General features: G+C 53.8%; 1 protein-coding gene across 1 annotated transcript in view; it reads left to right on the forward strand.

Annotated features, from left to right (window-relative positions):
• The window catches only part of RALGAPA2 (Ral GTPase activating protein catalytic subunit alpha 2), a 106,546-nt gene that overhangs the window by 82,612 nt on the left and 4,771 nt on the right, over positions 1–19,163 (forward strand). Inside the window, exon 39 of the mRNA XM_088160848.1 lies at positions 13,888–14,009. Coding sequence (XP_088016974.1) covers positions 13,888–14,009 — 122 coding nt within the window. The remainder of the gene's footprint in view (positions 1–13,887; positions 14,010–19,163) is intronic.

Here is a 19,163-nt window from a genome sequence, read left to right on the forward strand (position 1 = left end):
GCTGCAATTGCTCCATCCAAAGTTAAGGAGTAACTTTCTAAACAGGGAGAAGGTTTTTAGGCTTAGATTTGGGGTTTCTTTCTGACTTTGTTTCTCTCTTGTTGAAAATGAGTGGCTGAGCTGAGTGCTGGCCATGCTTGGAGGAGCCCAGACCCATCTGATTCCCCTGCAGCCCAGTGCAGCTGATACCCAAAGGAGGGAGGCACAGAAATTCTGGTGCCTCTCGTATCAAAGATACTTTGATGGGCAGCACCGTCATCCTCCATTGTCCTTTACAGAGGAAAGGAATCCCCTCCACCTGCATGTGAAAGGCTTTGAAAGCCATCCTCTTACTGGGGGACATGAACATGGTGACATCAACTGAGAGGAGTAGGAGAAAGCTACTTTTTGTAGCAGGTTTTCTGGCTGGCACGTTGGATTTGTGGGGTTTTTTTCCCCCCTCAGCGTGGTATTTCTGTGTGTATTTCCCAGAGCTTTGACCTGTCAGGGTTCTGGTGCATAAACAGGAGCAGTTGGCTCCTGACGATTTCTAATAGTAACAGTCCAGTGCATGTACAGTGGTTCCTGTTAAACTCCTCTGAATTGGCCTGGGCCAGGCTTTTTTGGGAGCTGTGACTTGTGCTGAACACCTGGATTTGTGGCACTCGCCGGGGTCACCCACCTGGCTGATTGTCACCCGTGGGAGCGTGCACGATGTGACACACCTTGCTGGCCCTGTGGCTTCCCCAGCTGCAGTGGTAGGAAATGGAGGATTTTTCTGTGCTCTCTGCAGGGTGTGCAGGAGCAGCAGTTCCCCCGCTCGTGTCAGGCTGAGCAATCCCGTGCCCTGCAGCCTCGGAGGGGCTGGTGCAGCCCCGGGCTGCCAGAGGGACAGCACAGCCAGCCCTGCCTCGCTGTCAGCCCCCCGGGACACAGGGAATGCTCCAGGCCAGCAGAGCTGCTGCTTTCAGACACCTTTTCTTGCTGGGCTCCCGCAGAACCTGTTGGGTTTGGTTCCCCCCGTGTTTTATGACTTGTTGCCGCGATAATTCAGCTCATCTTACAGGTTTTCTCTAATTGTGATTGATGTGCGATCATTCATTTTATTGAACCTCATTAAGGTCCGTGAACCTCTGTCCCAACTTAGAGTAATTAGAGCCCAGATAGCCATTCCATCTGTTCCCAAGCACTGGTTAATTAATGAACTTTTAACGTGTTCTTTGCCTTGTAAAAGCCCTCGGTATTCTCAAGTTGCTGAATGGGATTTGCGTGCCAGCGTTTCCGTTCGCTTTAAATGCCACAGCAACAGTGGGGTTTGGAATCCCGAAAGTCAACACAGCAACTCCTGGGATCTCGGGAGGCAAAGGGGAGAGATTTCACTCTCAGTTCCCACTCTGTGCACCAGTTACACTATCTGTGGAACCGGGGCTGGCAAACAAGTGCCCCGAGGGTCTCGGGTGTTCCTCACTGCCCAAACCCCGGGGGTTTCCATCTTCTCTGGCAGAGATCAGCAAGCCAAGTGTTCCATCCTTCACGGTAGTGCTTCCTGGAAGGACGTGAGAAGCGTGATACACATTTCCCTGCCCTCACATCTCATCCTCGGCTTACATTTGGAGCATGGGGCCCGAGGCAGCTGTGTTAGTTTTTTTGTTAATTTGACGTAGCACTCGCTGCAAGGAGATTTTGAGGATGGAGCAGGGGCCACCAGCGCTGCTGGAGCTGTCACACTGTTGTGGTCCAGGACTGGGAGGAATGGGCAGGACCCGAGCCCCCCTGAGTGCTGGCAGCTGGTGTGCCTCAGCCCTGAGCAGTGCCACGCCGAGTCAGCGGGACAAATCTCGGCATCCTTAGGGAATTCGCTCAGTTCCTGTTTGGGAGGCAGCGCTTGCAGTGGCAGGAGCTTAAAGAAAGTGTTGGGTTTTTGTTTTTTTTTTTTTTTTGCATTGCTGGCTTTTTTACACCCAGCACGGCTGTGCTCTGCCTCCTCTGGATTGATCTGTGTTTACCTTCGATATTCAGGACAAGAATTAAGTCATAGTGCTCAGCTCCCTCGAAATCCCTTTCAGCATCCAAAGGCCGACCATCTGTCCGGCCCAGCCATTCTTTCCTCCCCCAGGATGTGTTTGAGCCGGGGCTTTGAGCAAGCCCGTGTCCTGCAGCAGCAAAATATGAAGGCAAAGAAAGGTCTTGGGCCTGGGGCCACGTTCAGCAGGGCGAGCCCTGCAAATTGCAGATGGTTTTTGTGAGACGAGTGCAGGCAGCCCCCGGTTCTGTGGCACGGTGGGTGTCCGAGGCACGGGCAGCCTCCTCTGTGGAGGGATTTCCAGAGCAGCCCCTTTTAATTCCTTTTCCAGTGTTTCTGTGTGCCAGCTCGGCATCTCATCCCACATTTCAGACAGTCCCGTGGGCCAATCCACGTGTGCTCCCCCTGGCACCCGAGCCTTTGGAGTTTCTGGCAGATCTGCCAGAAAAGCTGATTTTTTTTTTTTATTTTTTTTTTTTAATTTTTTTTTTCCCTCAAGCTTTTTGGGACGTGCAGGTGCTTTGTCTGGGAAGGTGCTGGTTTGTGTGTGGGGCTCAGCCGTGGTGCCCCCTCTTCTCCATTGCTGATGTGGTTCCACTGGCCGAGACTGGGGTGGGAACAAACCCATTCAGCGTGCGCATTTACCACCGTGTAAAAAAAAAAAAAAATCATATTTTATGGGGTGCAGTTCTTCTTCCTGGGCAGCCCCTGTCCTGCCCTCCACATTTGCACTCTGCTGAGCACGTTTTCAGATGGAAAAACAGTGCAGACAGTCGTGGTGAGGCCTGGGCAGCACACAGGGCAGTCCTGGTGCAGGGGGGAGAGGAGGGAGCTCCTCTGCTGGGTCCTGCTGTGCCTGTGCAGGGATGTCCCCAGTGCTGGCTTCTGGGGGGTGTCAGGAGGCCTGCGGGCACAGAGCTCTGCCTGGATGCCACAGCACGAGTTTAGAGGCTGCTTACCTATTCTGGCCATGTTTCCTTTTAAATCTTCTTAGGCGGGGGTGGCAGTCCACCCTTAGTTAGCTCGGTGGAAGTGTTAATTTAGGGAATTACACCTAAGGCTGTTCTCTGCCAGGTATGACTGATTTTACACAACGGGCATTTGCATTAAGATTTTATTCCTGCCTGTGTTCTGTTTAGTACGAACTTACTTTTATTTGTAAATTAAAATATTTTAGCAGCCTTTCTGTCGGTTAAAATGTTGGGTGTTATTTGGGTTTATTAAGAGAGATAAGAGGGATGTTGTTCCGTCAGCTGTTAAATATCGTTGCGTGTTAATCCATATTTTAAAAGTTCAAAGTGTGTGCTAGCCCGTGTTTCTCTGCTGCCCTTGTTGCTGTATGGAGCATTCCCATTTGTGTGAAAAACAGAATTCAGCTCAGGCCGTGCATAGATTGTCAGAAAGATTAAAGTGTGCATCGTGCAATTTTTCCTCTTTCAGAGAGGGGCCTTTGATGTGCTAATGCTCACTTTCCCTCCTTTCATGGCCAAGTGCTGGGCATTGTTTGGGGCTGCCGAGCAGTGGCTGCTCCGGAGGGGCAGATCCCAACCTCGGGCAAGGTAGCAGCACCTGCAGGGACACTGCTGGCATTGTCCGGGGGGGTCACACAGAGCTGTGCCCGCACGCATCGGCACCGGGGCGGGCAGCGAGGGGAGGCATTGCCCCAAAAAAACCCAAATATTTCATGCGCGGTGTGCCAGGGCTCCTGCACGCCGCGGGTCCAAACCACCCCAAAGCTCGGCAGTGCAGGAGGCTGTGGGTCTGGAATCACACCCCAAGGCAGGGCTGTCACGAGTTTCCAAAGGGAATCGGCAGGGGAAATGATTTGGATGGGCTCGCCCTGGGTTGCAGTGGGCATTTTCCAGCTCGTGGACACAATTCTGCAGGCTGCTCCTCGCCTGGTGTGGGTGGTGGCAGCCGTAGTGACAAAGGTGAGTGGAGAATGAGCAGCTGTTCACAGCCTTTCTTGTGCCGACAGACACCCAAAAGTCCGTTTTGACTGGGAAGGAATGTTCTCCTGAGCTCCTCAGAATATTGGGGAGAGACAATGTGTAAGTGGGCAGGAGTGGGTGCAGTGCTGGTTGTGTTCTGCACAGACAGATGAGTTGGCAACTGAGTGATAAAAGCCTTCCTTTGGGAACTGGGTGAAATCTGAGACGGTAAACTAAAACCTGGAATAAATCCTGGATGCAGGAAAGGCTGGCAGCAGCACGCAGTGGCCCTGCTGTGTCACTTCTTCCCCGAGTCACTGTCCCTGCATATTCCCCCTTCTCCCCTTCCACCAACGCCAGAGCTCATTAAAAATCCACCCTGTGCTCCATTCCTTCTCTTCGGGATCCTCGGGATCTCCTTTTATTCCTGGCGTGGCTCAGCACTCAGGGATGTCAGGGAGCATCAGAAGTTGAGCTGGAAGCAGCAGTGGGAGCACTGAGGAAGGGAGGTGCTTGAGGGGAGGTTTCCTGGGCTTGTGCTCAGGCTGGGTGTGTGGGGAGGCAGTGCCAGCTGGGCACAGCATCCCTGGGCACGGGGCTGAGCTGCTGGCTTTTTGGTAGCCTTGCACAAGCAGCCAGAGCGGCTCACTTGTCACCAGCTGCCATCCGCCTCTCCTGGCCGTGCTGGCTCCCAGGGACCCGCGGCTGTCGTGCAGGATCCCCCCCGGCACAGCTGTGTGTGCAGCAGCCCTGGCTGGCTCGTTTGCCGTCTGAAATCAGATTAATTGTCCGTTTTAACAAAGCGCCGCCGCTTCTGCGAGCTGGCCCTAATCTCATCGTGCTGCAAGTGGGTGCTCCATAACCCAGACACCTCGGGGAGGCAGGAGTGGCCAGCCCCGGGCTGGCACAGCAGAGCTGCTGTGTCCCTGCGGTGTCCCTGCGGTGTCCCTGAGGTGTCCCTGCGGTGTCCCTGCGGTGTCCCAGGCTGGGCACAGGTCACACACCTGAGTGCAGCTTCCCCTGCAGCCCCAGCCTGCTCTGCTCTGTAAGCTGGACACACTCAGTGCCCCCAGCAGCACCTCCAGCAGCACCCCGGCTCTTCTGTGGGACACTCGTGCTTTGGCGCTCCTTGTTTCTCTCCCATTTGTTCCCCCATTTGTTTTTGCACCGTTCTGGGGCTCAGCACTCGTGTGTGTGTTAATCCCTGTACCTGTGGACAGCAGCCTGCTTTCTGCTCTCATTCTCGCTCCTTCTCGGGGCTGGTTTCAGGACCCGGCCAGCCCTGGGTGCTGGGGCAGGCTCAGGTGTGTCAGCTCAGGTGTGTCCCCAGCCAGGCAGCTCTCTCCACTTCCCCCATCATTCCTCTGGGGCTTGCCTTTAGAACTTGGTTGTTTCATAGTGTGCTGTACCTCTCTCTCAGGAACCTTCCCTGCAATTAATTAAGACTTCCTGGCCACCCTGAGTTACTTGAGACTCACGGGGAGATTTTTTTCAGGAGCAGTAGAACATTTAGGAGGAGCTAACAGCAGCTAAACCAATGCATTGACCTGCCTTTCTGTGAAGGAGCCACTTGTATTTTCAGTTCTGCTCGCTCTCCACTCACACATCCCACCTCCTGAGTTTTAAAAAAGCAGATTTCATAAATATGCGCCCGAATTTAAATTTACCCCTCAGGGAAAACGAGGAGCCATCACAGCGTGCAAAGTGGGATCCAGTTCCCCTACTGGGAGGTCACTTTGAGGGGAGAACAGTGGCCAGAGGGACCTGCCTGGGGGCACGGGGACAGGGACACAGGGACAGGGAGCCCCTGCCGAGCCCCTGCAGCCTCCAGGGCTCGGTCACACCTGGCAGTGGGTGCCCACCGTGCCACCCACAGCCCACGCTCAGCCCCTGCTTTGCAATGCCCACAGACGTGTCAGGGCAGCGTTTCCGACCTCCATCCTCCTCATTCTGGTTTTGATTTACAGCTGGGACATCCCTGCTGGGCTTTGCTCCAGCCTGTTCTCCCGTCCTGCCCTCGAACGTGGAGCAGTTTCCCCGCCTGTCTCAGCACAGCAACAAGTCCGGTCTGTGTTAAGCGTCTTGCAAATGGTGTCACTCGTAATGGATGTGTTAATAAGCCCCAGTTACCTGCCCCCGATTGTAATAAATGTAAATTGCCAGCTATAATAGACCTGAAACGGAGCCATTTAGTGTGAGACCCAGAAATAATGAAAAGATCTGTAATAAACTAGAAGGGGCAGAATTACTTTGTGTAATTATATTTTGTTCTGCTTGTAGCTGCCAGATCAGTGTACTCTTATCAGACTGACAGGGTTTGGTAACATTTAGCAGGTGAGGAAATGTATTTATGAATTGAAAAGGCTTGTTCCTTAATGAGTGAGTGTGACAGTCCATTGGTTTTATCCCCTGTCTGAGATGTCGTTCCACTGGCTGTGATTCTGTTAGAACCAAATGAGTCGAGCTTCCTTTAGGAACCAATCCACTCGTATCCCATGTAATTCCAGGAATCCCTCTGCCTGTGTGCTGCTGAGCAGCAGCTCAGTGAGGCTGGTCTCCTGAGCCCACAAAGCCACCCTCGTGTCCCTGCAGTCGTTGCTCAGGGTGGGAATCGCACCCCACGGATAGCAGCGCAAATAATTCTTTTCTAGACCGTACAAAACCAATTTTTTGGCACGTTCTCGTTAAAAAAAAAAGAGTCTGGCATTATCTCCCCTTCCCCTGTGTCTGGTGGTTTAGGTTCAAAGGTGGGAATTGCAGGGGCTGGCACCCTCAGGTTCTGCATGGTTTGGAGCGTGCTGTTATCCCAGGAGATTCCCAACTGTGCCTTACCTGGGCACTGCTGTGGTGGAGCTGGAGCTGTTCCTTGTCTCCAGGTGCACCGTGGAGCACATCTCGTGTGAACTCTTTGGGTGACATTTCTGGCTTTGGAATATCCTTGAGTTTTGGGGAGAGGAGTGGCAACGAATGCAGGAATGTTGAATGTACGTGGCTGTTACACTGGAGACACTGCAGGTCTGTGCAGTGACCAAAGCATAACAGCACCAGCTCAAAAACATTCAGCTGATGTAGAAATAAACCCACAAGCCTTGTGGACGAGTCTGCCCCTTTCCTACACCTCTGGGTACGGGCTAGGAGGGCGTAGCTGGCCCAGCATCCCCCTGCCAGCAGCTCCTCTTCATTTATGCTGGGAGGTCTCCTTGCCTGGCTGTGCTGGCTGCACCACCTTGGGGGCTGGAGTTGGGCCGGCTCCCTGGGAGCTCCACCTGGAATTTCACAGTGGAGGTAGTGCAGATCCGGGCCGAGTGGTGCCAGCATGGGGTCCTGCTTTCAGGAGAGAGGAGCTCAGCATCGCTGCTTTGGGGCATTGGGGACGTGGCTTTCAACTGGATCCAGGCAGCTCCTGTGCCTGTACCTCTCAGGACTGAGCAGGTGCTTCCAGAGAAAGGATATTTGGGGGGAATCACGCTGGTGAAAGCCTTGTGCCTCGCTGGTCAGATCTCTGCACCCTGAGTTAGCAGTCAGGGCTGCTAACAGCCCATTGTGTCGGCATTGGAATTGAAATATTCTCGTGGTGAGCACGGGATGCAGTGGCTGGCAGGACCCGGGTGGGCAGAGGGCTGTTGGCACCACGCAGAATGAACAGTGTTGTGGTTTAGGATCAGCTGTGTGGGGTTTGTCACCTCTGAGGCACACGAGGAACACGCTTAATGGGAGCAACGTTAATGAGGGGGATGAGGCACAGGCCCAGCTCTTTTTTCCAGCATTGCAGGGACTGTGCTAGAATTACAGAGCTCTGTAATTCTCTAATTCTGTAATTCTCGGTGTCCTTCGCTCCTGCTGCAGAGTCTGTCGTGGTACATGTGTCTGCTCCCAGGGCTTTCCTGCCTGCCCACAAATGAAGATGGAAGCTTGTTCCCTGCCTTACTCGTAACAAATGCAGGATTCTCCCCCGAAGCCCTTGGCATGACTAATGTGGCACATATTCCTGCTGTCCCCGAGTGAGTGCTCCTGCCAGGCGTGTGCCCCTGCACACCTTGAGCCAGGCACAGCCAGCGTGAGCTGAGCCTTCAGCCTCGGGCCACCTTCAGTGTGGCTTTGCTGTGACACTGCTGCCTCTCTACAGAGATGCTCTGAGGCCGTGGCGGTGGTGTTGGTGTTGTTCAGCTGCACTTTCCCCTTTAATTACCATTACCATTACAATTACAGCGTGCCCGGTGACTCGGGGCACCCGCGGCTTCCCCGTCTCTGCCACTCAGCATCCAGGTTCTTCTGTGGTCCTGTGAGGTGGCAGAGCCCCCGGCACGCTGCCTGTGCTGGGCACACGCTGCACCACCCAGGAGGAATCCCTTCGCAGAGCTCGGGGAGAGCCGTGTCTCCTGCACACCGGGGAGTGCGGGGCTCCAGCCTCCCCCCAGCGCTCAGGGCTGCCTGCCAGTGTGATTGGTGGCACAGCAGCACACAACGAGGAGAAGAGCTCCTGGTTTTGGCAGCAGAGGGTCGTCTGCCCGTTTTGGATAAGGAGGAGGAACAGCAGCCCTGGCACGGGCTGGCCCCGGCTCCCCTGGCTGCAGCGTGGACAGATGGCCGTGCTGGGGGCTGGCCATGGGGACAGTCACACGGGGCTCTGCTGACGTGCTGCAGGCACCCACCTCAGGCAGGCGCCACTGGGAAGTTTCCGTCTGGGCTGCTTTGGTTGATAAAAAGCACATGAGTGTGCTCAGTTGCACCTGTCCCGTGAGGGGTGTGTGTTACTGAAATTCCCCCAAAAGTTCTCGGTGAAATTCGTGCGGTGCTGGCGCTCGCTGGACCGTAAAGGATGGGAGCCCGATCAGGCAGATGGGGTTTCACACAGAACTGCCTTAACAGCACGTGGTAAAAGCACTGTAACTCCATCCTCGGCAGAGCTGGGGAGGCCAATTAGGTGCAGAAAGGTCATCAGCCGACACATCTCTGCTAACCTCAGTTTCGTGGCCCTGGCTTTTTTCTGCTTTGGTAAGTCCCAAACATTTATGTTCTCGTTTGTTTTCCAAACTGCTGTCAGAGTGTCAGGAGCAAACCCTTTTCGTGAGGCATCTTTGGGCCCCCTGGTACCATCAGGAGGGAACTGAAGTAGGTGTTCCCTGCACTGAACAGTAAATCCAAGGGTTTTCTGCAGCTCTCCCTAACTGGGTAGAGAAGGAATTGGCACATGGGCGTGCAGCCAGCTTTGATGTCCCATAGGCTGGAAGGAGCTGTGTCCCTCTCTACTCAGAGCTGGCCCCGTGCCCCAAAAGCCCCTCTCTGGGTGGGCTGCACGTCGCAGATGGGAGCTGCAGCAGGTCCATGCCAGCAGGCTGCACGGGGGCCCTCTGGAGCTGCAGGGACAGGGCTGCAGGGAGGGCTCCCCACGCACCCCGGCAGTGCCCTGGGTGCCCCTTGTGGCACTGGTGCCCTGGGGTGTTGGCACCACCCTTGGGCCATGGAGAGCAGCCAGGTGCTTCTCCCCAGCCTGGCCACAAACCCACAAACACTCCTGTCTTTTACCTGCCCTCTGCATCAGCACAGCTCACTGCTCTTTCCAGGTGTCGGTGACAGTGCAGAAATGCTGCCAAAATGATTTTATTTTCAAACAGCAGCATGGGGCAGGATGGCCTGGCCACTGCCATCAGCAGGAGTGGGGCCCTGGGAGTTTTGCTTGAGGTCAGCGTGGAGTTAAGGTGAATAAGCAGAAGTTCTGGGTTTTCAGGATCTGCTGGAGTCATGACCGTGTGTCTCTTGTTTCTCACCAGGGCAGTTGGGCATGGTTCAGTGCTGTGTGTGTGTGCAGTGGGCACACAGTGGGCAGACCCTGGCCCTGGGATGGCTCAGGTCACCTGCAGAGCCCAGACGATGAGGACTTTGAAGGGTTGTCAAGGTCATTGTGTTTTAAACTGCGTGTCTGAAACTGGCTCTGTGTTGTAGAAGTGATGCTGGTGGGCTGGCTGGTCCCCGCCTTCTCTCTGAATGAATTTTCAAAAGCTTCTGCCTTTTGTCTTCTTGTGCATCTGGTAGGATGTCCTGTGTGTTTCACTTTGCAGGGCGTCCTGCTGCTCAGTAAGATGCTGTGGTTTATCACAAATAGATGATGTTAACATTTAATGTGTCGGGTTTTTTTTTTTTCAAACAGCCTTCATTGTGTGGTTGCAATGGTAAAATAATTGGTGTGCTGATAAAACACTACTAGAAGCTCATAATGTTAAAATATTGAGATTTGATGGCTGTATTCAAGTAGGACCAAAATTCCTGCTCTCCCACAGTTCTATATATATATATATTCATGGATCAATAATTCACACCTGGTCATGTCATTATTTCATTTGAAATGAAAAAAAACCCCCAAACCTGTTTGTGTCCGTGTAAAGCATTTTGCTCTGGAGTTTCGCCTGGGCAGAAGCAAAATGTAAGATAATGCAGCCGTGGAGGGGCGGGTCAAATTGCCGTACATATTAAAAGAGGAGCTTTTGATCAGCTCCTTCCAGCCTCTGGTGTGACTCCATTTATCTGCAGATCTCAGGGGATGCCCCAAGTTAGTTAATCAGGGCAGCCAGCTGTCCAGCTTTCCATGGGGTAGGGTTCAAGCTCCCAGCCCATCCTCTGCAGCCAGGCTGCCACAGCAGTGGATCTGTGCTCCCTGCAGCGCTTCAGCCCTCAGGCTGCTCCAGGAACGCCAGCCAGGCACTCGGGGCTCCCTCCCAGCCCTGCTCGCAGCTGCGGGGCTGCTGACCCATCCACGCTTTGCGTTTTTAAATCAGCGCCCGATGTGGTCGCAATGGTGCTGGGGACACCTTGGTGTCGGGTGGGCTCTGCCCAAGGCGTGCAGGAGAGCTGTGACACCGAGGTCGGGGTAAAGAGGTGCAGTGTGAGGGTCGGATGTTTGTGACTCAGTGATATTTCGTGGTTGGCTCTTAGGCTGAAGGCACAGCTCGTCTCTGTGGGGCGGCTCTGGCAGAATTATTGCTCCAGGGATTTTTGGGACAGACGTGTTCTTACAGGGCGATAAATAGCGAACCTCGTGCTGCTTGTGTTTTGAGGAGGGCTTTTTTACAGCTTGTTCACCATGTCTCCACATTCAGATTCCTAAACAGCAGTAAAATTTTAGTTGGCTTTTTCTTTTTTTTTAACAAATCCCAACTGTTCTCCCAAATGCGCGTGCGTACTGAGAGATAGCAGGGAGTTTAATTTCACTTTTCACTGATTTTTCACTTAATTCAACTTGACTTTCTCTGCAGTCATTTGATGAAGCTGTGGGCACGGGCATCCCTCTCGCTGCCCGTCTGGGGAGCCCAGGAGGGCACAGGGAGTGCCAAGGCAGGGTGCCTGGTGGGTGGAGCTGGTGAGGGTGTGCTGGGGGCACCTGCACCCCCTGCTTTTGGCTTCTCAGCGTGCAGGGGACCTGCCGAGCTGGGATCTTCCTTGCGTGCCCCAGAGTGCCAGCGGATCTGCAGGGCTCTCCCGATCTTGGGGTGTTCTTGCTCAGCTCCTTGTCCTGTCCGGGCGGTTTTTCCCGGGTTTTTTTTTTGGATGGTGGGCAGCATCCTCCAGCTGGCAGTAGGGTTTTACCGGGTGCAGAGCAGAGCTGGGCAGCCTTGGCGCGCAGCGTTTATCCCGAGCGGTGTGTGAGAGCACGGGAAGCCTTTGCTCGTCCCCCGGCCTGGCTGGAAGCACCACGAGCAGCCCCGGCCGGTGAATCGAGCGCTGCCGGCCGGCCGGCTCGCAGGCTCAGGTGGTCGCCATCCCGCGGTGTCACGGAGCCCTTTCAGCGATTTGTCACGGCCGGGCCCGCTCCCGCTGCGGCAGCACGTGCCAGCTCCGTGTTCCAGGGGCCGCTGCCAGACGGGCTCAGCCCCCGCAGCCCCCGGCCGCCAGCGAGCCCCGCTCCCTGCGCTCCCTGCGCTCCCTGCGCTCCCTGCGCTGCGCTCCCTGCGCTTCCTGCGCTCCCTGCGCTTCTTGCGCTCCCTGCGCTTCTTGCGCTCCCTGCGCTGCGCTTCCTGCGCTCCCTGCGCTGCGCTCCCTGCGCTGCGCTTCCTGCGCTCCTTGCGCTCCCTGCGCTGCGCTCCCTGCGCTTCCTGCGCTGCGCTCCTCTCCCTGCGCTTCCTGCTCTCCTCTCCCTGCTCTCCCTGCGCTCCTCTCCCTCTGCTCTGCTCCCTGCGCTTCCTGCGCTCCTCTCCCTCTGCTTCGCTCCCTGCGCTCCGCTCCCTCTGCTCCTCTCCCAGCTTTTCTCTCCTCTCCCTCTGCTCCTCTCCCCGCTCTCCTCTCCCCGTTCTCCTCTCCCCTCTCTCCGCTCCCCGCTCTGCGCTCCCTGCGCTCCTCCCGCACCGCCCTGGCAACAGCCGAGCTCCCGGCAATCGGCATCTCGGTAATGAGCAGTGCGTGGCATCCCCGCCCCCCGTCCCTGCAGAGCTGGGCCCTGCCCTGCGCGCAACTTTGGCAGCCTGGTCATCAGCCAGAGTCGCCAGGAGTTGGGGCCGGGCGGGGCCAGGAATGCGTCCTGCCGGCAGGGCAGGAAAAGCGAGCAAATAACGCTGTCAGCAGGTGCAAACGCTGCAGTGCTGCCCGTTGGTTTTCTTTCTTCAGGCTTCCACGGGAAGTTTGTAAGAAGATTTATCACGTACCAATCGTCCCCCGCGAGCGTTAACCGCAAAATTCTTCCTTTCTTTCTGTCCCCTTTGTTGCCACCACGCCTGCAGGAACTCGAAGATGTGCCTCGCTTATTCCCTTCGAGGTCCACGCTAGACCATCGTCTCCTGGCTTTAAGCACTGCTTTTCTCTGATTTTTTTTTTTTTAAATAGTGTTTCAGAGTGGTTTTGTTAATGTACTGCAAGTCACAAATGGCACTTCAATATTAATTAGTAATGCTTTTCAATTCTAAATACCCTCACCTGCATTCTGTTGTCACTGGTGTTATTCTCCTGCTCCTAATTTCTAAATTCAGCTTGGCCTTTGCTCCCACCCAACAGCCTCGCGGAGCTCGAGTGCATTTCCCCATAACAGGAGCACAATGAGGCGCTGAAAACTTTTGTTTTCGCCGAGGAAACGGAGAATGAGATGTCATCCTGGCTCCTGCGAGCCCTAATTCACAAAGTCATACGTGAGGCTCTCCAGCCCATTGTAGGTTTGTCCCAGGCGTTATCCTGTTATTGGAAGTGTATGATTCACCTTCTGAGCAGACAGAAGCTGCACACAAAAGGGGAAGATTTGCTTTCTCCGCTCTGAAAGGCAGCCGCAAGCAGGGGTCCTATTAAGACAGCTGGAAAGTTGCTTCAGCTTGTTACGCTTGTAAGTTTTATTGGTGACTGGTTTTTGATTACACATTTGAATGCTGTGTGTTCCAGGTTGCCGAGTTTTAATTAAAAGGCAATAGTCTCCGTGTTAGCTCGCTTTGTTGTCTGCATTATTCAGGCCATAATGCATGCGAGGCGTGGGCTGGGTTTGTCCACCGTGCATCGTTTATTTGGGATACATAAAGGTCGCACCTTCTAGCACCTGCCCTAAAAATAACGGTCACGCTTTGGGAATTGGTTTATTGTGTTTAATTTCTCCTAAGAAGTCCAGTGATCAAATGGAGCTGGGTGGGGTGGGGTGGGCAGAAGGGAGGGTGTTGTACCCCTCTGTCCTGTAGCATTTTTTTTTTCCTCCAACCTAATTACTTTTCTGGTCATTGGAACAGGAATATCGTGTGCCAGGAGCTTCCCATAGTGGCACGGTGGGTTTTGATCTGGGGCTCTGGCAGCTCCCAGGCCACAGCTCCCGAGTCAGGAAGCTCCAAAGGTGTCACCCTGAATGTCCAGCCCTGACTGTGTCCCCCTCCTTGTTCCCGTTCAGGACAGCCGGGCGGTTTGCTCCGGTTCCCTGCCCGTTCCAGCGTGGACGTGGGGCTCGGGGAGGCACAGCCTTGAGTCGGGCACACACCTTTCCTTAACGGGGCACCGCAGCTACGAGGAGAGAGCTCTGTACCTCGAGGCCATCATCCAGAACCACAAAGAAGTGATGACGTTCGAGGATTTTGCTGCTCAGGTCTTCTCTCCCTCTCCCAGCTACTCCCTCGGTGGAACTGGTGAGTGTCTGCACGTTATTCTTCTCGGTAGCCCCAAGAAGCACTTGAGCAGCAGATGTACACCTGTTTTTTGTAGATAAATGCTTGCAAATTTAAGAAGACTATTCTTCCCCTGAATCGACTAATGAATATCAAAAGGAACGATGACATTCATTTTAATTTGTTTTGCATCAGGGCTATTCACACTGCTCCTTTCTTCAGCTATCCTGTTAACCCCCAACTCGGGCGAGGTTAATGAACTTTCTCGCAGCGATGGGGCCGGGGCTCATTCAGGACTCGGGGTTCTTGCTGAGCCGGGAATACGCTGTTCAAAAGCGAGGCCTGAATCGGGGCTCACTTATCAGGAATAGTTCCTCGCAGGGGAAGCTGCTGCTAATGCTAAATGGGGATTATTGTGCTGAGCTAGCGGGGTCGGGGATTAATGCGGAGGGGGCGCAGGAACGGGGTGCTTTGGGGGAATCTGCAGGGCCCGTGCGGGGCTGTGCGGGGCTGTGTGTGCGCTCACCGGGGCTCAGGGGGCCCGCGGAGAGGGGACAGCAGCGTGCCCGACTCCGGGAATTTATTCCTCATGGAGGGTTAGGGGGTCAGTGTGCAGTCACGATCGCTGCCCGGCTGGTTCGGTTGAGTTTAAGGGAACCTCTCCTGAAAGGCGGTTTGGCTCTGAAATGCACATTTTCTAGCGCCTTCAAAATGTGGGTTTCTCCCAGCATCCGGAAAGTATCTGGTCACCGTGTGCTGGACTGTCTGACAAAGATTCCTTAATCCATCGTTGACACTCCTAGGGGTGACACTGGCACTTTCTAATCATTCCCCGCTTCTCTTTTGGATTGCTGAATAGATTATTTCCAACCCGTATAAACGTTGCAGGACATCTGCTCTATTTCTCTTTAGCCCGACTTGTTAGCAGCTATCTTCCATCTAAACTGAAACACTGGAGGAAGAAATTAAATTTGCTCGCATAAATCACTTAGGAATAAAACCAGCCGTGCAGCATTGTCTGGCGTAGCTGGCTCCGGTCCTGGCGTGCTCGGAGCTTTGTGAGGAGATAAGAGGCGTGTGCTGGCCGGGCAGTGGTGGCCAGGAGCAGCAGGCAGAAGGCTTTGGAGATAAGCGCTGGCAGGAGGGGGGGAGGAAGCCGGGGCCATTTACATAATCGCGCCTCCGCGTCCTGGAGAGGCGTCGGGGAACACGGGATGGCTCTATTGATCTCTGCTGAACTGGAATACTAAACAACGCTCGGAAAGCTTATAACTTAAAGCTTTGATTAATGTTTCCTACATTAAAAAGTAGAACAGCTGTGCATTAAATTCTTTTATACACTCTGCCAAAAGTCTGGGACAAAAAACCGTGGCCGGTTTCAATGGGAGCGCGGCGCGTGCCCAGGGCTGGTGGTTAGCGCTTGAATCCTTTCTCTGTGGGCAATCAGCGAATGGAAACGTCGCTGCAGCGAGCCCTGCCAGGCGTGTGGCTCCGAGCAGAGCTGCTCGGGTCGTTCCTAGCGCAGGGTGTCGTGCCACATGTGGTTTGGCAGGGCAGCCCCCTGCCCGGCACTTGAAATGCGTTTCCCGGTAGCTGAGGGTTTCAGAACAGTCGAATCGGGAGTAGCCGGCTACGATTTCGTTGTTTTTAATCGCTTTTCGGTGCAAAGCCTCCCCCAGTCAGGTCCCGATTTTCAGACTTCCGAGCCTCAGAATTAATTTCCCGCTCATGAGCTGGAGGCTGGCCGTGACTCGCGGTGGCAGAATCTCTGCCTCAGGGAGCCTCCTGCATTGCCCGCTGACTCTCCTGCATATTTAGTGAGTGATGAGCAGGGGCCGTGTCAGCCGTGGCCACGGGGATGTGTTTTCCATCAGATGCCCCTCAGCAGTCAGCAGGGAGGCTGCACGCAGCCCTGGCAGCTCAGCTCTGCTGTTCCCCAGCCTGTCCTGCACCTGCACGAATCACCTGTCTGTCACTTAGGGGACGTTTTTCCATTCTGAAACAGAAAAGAGGAGTCAGGGAGCACTTTTTCGGAAGCACTTTTCTCTGAAGGAGTGGTCAGGCACTGGGTTCCCTTTATCTGGAAGCGTTCAGGAGGGGTCAGGATGTGATTTCGTGGTGAGGATGGTGCTGGTGCTGGGTTGGCCACCGGACTTGTTGATCTCTTCCAGTCTTGCAGGTGCTGCATTTCCTGCAGGAAAATTGTCCAGTTTTTCCAATTGTCCAGTTGATCTCCTTTGGTGTTCTGAGAAACACAGCCCCGGACTCCCTGTATGGCTCATAGAGAGCCCCGGTACCTTCAGCGCTGGAAGCGCAGCCCTGCAGGCAGAATGGCCATCCCCAAACTCATTTAGGGGATGTGCAGATTAGGAACAAAAGCTGGGAATACGGCCCTTTGTTGTTAAACTGGTGCATTACATGCTGTATTCTAATTAGGCAGGGTTTGAGAGGCAGCCCAGGAAATCCTCCATAATCCAACACTATTGAATTATCCTCATTCTTTCCCTCTGTAGATTTCTCTCCTTTTAGTGGACGGGCTTTAAGCTGCTGCTCTTGCTCCCTCGGCCACAACCAGAAATAAGTTATTCAACCAAATCCTCGCGTGTTCTTTAAAAACACGGGTGAGGCTGGAGTGGGCAGAGCAGCGCCTCGACTTCAGCTGCCTCCGTGGCTCCTGGCGGTTCCGTGGGGCTCTGGGCTGGTTTCGTGTAGGGTCAGCAGGCAGAATCACGGGTGTTGACCTCGGGGAGAGGAAGGGGCCGCTGGATGTTCCCGGAGAGCCCCCCAGGCGTAGCTGTCGCGGCACCAGGAGCGTGGCCGAGGGGTTTGTGGTGGCCACGGCAGGTTCCAGCCTTGCAGGGAAGCCCCCGGGCCGGCGCTGCCGCCGGCACCTCAGGGGTTAATGGGAACGGGCACACTTGACTGCTGAGAGGACTGATCTAATCACTGCCATATCCAAGTGCATCTGTTCACCATGAGGTCATTCTTGTGCATGCTAATGACTTGGAAAATAAAGCACAATGCTGAGCGTTATCAGGGAGGATATAGTGTAAATCTTGGCTTTTTTAGTTGCTAATGGCTAGTGTGGAATGGGCAGAGAAAGCATCTCGGGTTCTGGCTCGATGTTTTTAAAGCATCCTTTTCAGTGGAGCATCAGAAAAAAAACTGTGCTGGAAAACTTGGACATGTGGTATCTGTTGATAAATGGATTCTTTAATGAATATTATGGCATTGCCCAGGAGCAACACTTGAGTCGAGGAACTATTGAGGTTTTCAGCATTCCCTGGTTTTAAAGCCTAGGGAGCCGTGCCTGCTGATTTACATAAAACCGAGATTTTGCAGCCTTTTTGTTGCAAAGGTAACACACGCTTTTCTTTTGTCTCTGGACTTTTACACGCTCAGAGTTCTTGCAGAAAATATTTGAAATGTACAGCGAACAAGATGTGGTTTATTTTAAACCACTTTTGGTTCAATGCTGAGCTTTATCTTTCCCACTTTAAACCGAAAGGGTTATTTAAATTGGACGTGCAGATTTCAAGTATATTTCTGACAGAAACAAAACCAAGCCCAGAGCGCTTCTTGTTTTAAACAGGACTGATGCTTTTTGTAGCGGTTATTAAGCCAAGGATTCCTTTTGCTTCGGTTTAGTTTTTTTCTGGGGTTTTTATACTACTCTGGTGTTTTTGTCCTTTTGTCTTTTTCCTTGAAGCTCTGTAGGGTGTTCTGGCAGCTCTGTCTCGGGGTTCTGTGTGTGTATATATAGATATATATATATATATAGAGTATTTTTGCCTGTTTTGCTGGGAATATTGGAAACGTACACATCTGAAAGTGAGTAGCTGTGCCACGGTAAGGGAGCACATGCAGCGTGTGTGCCAAGAGTTTGGTTTGAGCCGTGTCAGTGTTGCCTGAAGTGGAACTGTTTGTTTCTAAGGGATGGGATGCAGGGAATTGCCGACTGTCCTGGTGACCAGTGAGACAGGCAGCAGTTGCTGGCACGGACCCGGGGGAGCCCCTGCCGTGGCACGGCTGGATGTGGGAGCTGCTCCTTGCCCGTGTGCTCTCGCCTGGCAGTGCTGCACTCTGCAGGAGAGGAGGTGGTGAGGGAGGGAGGGCTGGTCCCAGCATGGGTGACAATGGGACACTGAGCCGTCCCTTGTGCCGGGGACAGCTCCAGCTGCTCGAGCTCCGAGGAGGCTCCAGGCATTGTGGCCCCTTTGCATGTTCCCTCTGCACTGAGGTGATACCCGGGCTCGGGCTGCCCTACCTGTGACACCCCATGAGCCCCAGCACTTGGGGGCTGAGCCTTGCAGAACTGATCAGCAGCTGCTCCAGCTTGTGAGTAATTAAACTTCAACGTGCACATTTCAGGCTTGTTTCCTACGCCCTCACATGCCCAGCTCGTTATCCCTGGGTTCTTCCAGGATATGATCCAGGATCAGGATGCTGCTTACAGTGCACATGGAGCCTGTCTGTGGGAGTCGGAAGCAGGAATGCTGTGCAGATTTACTGCAATGGTTCTGTCTGGAATTTTATTACTTTTGCATTTACTAGGAAGGAAAACAAAAAGATTTCTACACACCTGTCCTGGCTGCAAGGTTAACGGGGGCTGGAACAGGTCACAGCCCATGTGAAAACTTGATGGTTCTTCCTAAGTACCAATCTTCAGGATCCTTACAGGTCATGGTCTTAGCCACCCTTGCTTTCAGGGCTGTTGAGCTGGCCATTCCTAGGGCACATGCCCTGGGGAAAAATACAGGTTTGTTCGTTTGTGGACTGGATTTAAGATGCTGTACACCACACCACCTCTGTCTGGCATCCTGCAAGGTAACACTGCATTTGAAGTGCTTTCATCTATATTTTCAATGGTTTTTAATTCTTCCTGCAAGAAATGTGTTTTAAAAGCTTAATGCTCTCTAAGCAGCCTCACCTGTGAGAGGCCCTCATGTGTGGTGGGTGTCTTGTCTGAGTGCAGGTGTGTGACTGCTCATGGACAGCTTTTGTGCACTCAAGGACTTCCTCCTCTGGGAAATCTGTGTGGCACCAGGATCACTTTGCTGCTCGCTTCCTGGAGCTTTAACCTGGCTATGGTGTCACAGACGTTCAGGTCTCCGTGAAGCCTTGAATTTTTTAGCCACGTTGAGATGGTGTGACAGCAGCAGTGCTGGATGTGGA

The sequence above is a fragment of the Sturnus vulgaris genome, chromosome 3, assembly GCF_052056855.1.
Source record: "Sturnus vulgaris isolate bStuVul1 chromosome 3, bStuVul1.hap1, whole genome shotgun sequence".
Taxonomy (NCBI): Eukaryota; Metazoa; Chordata; class Aves; order Passeriformes; family Sturnidae; genus Sturnus; species Sturnus vulgaris.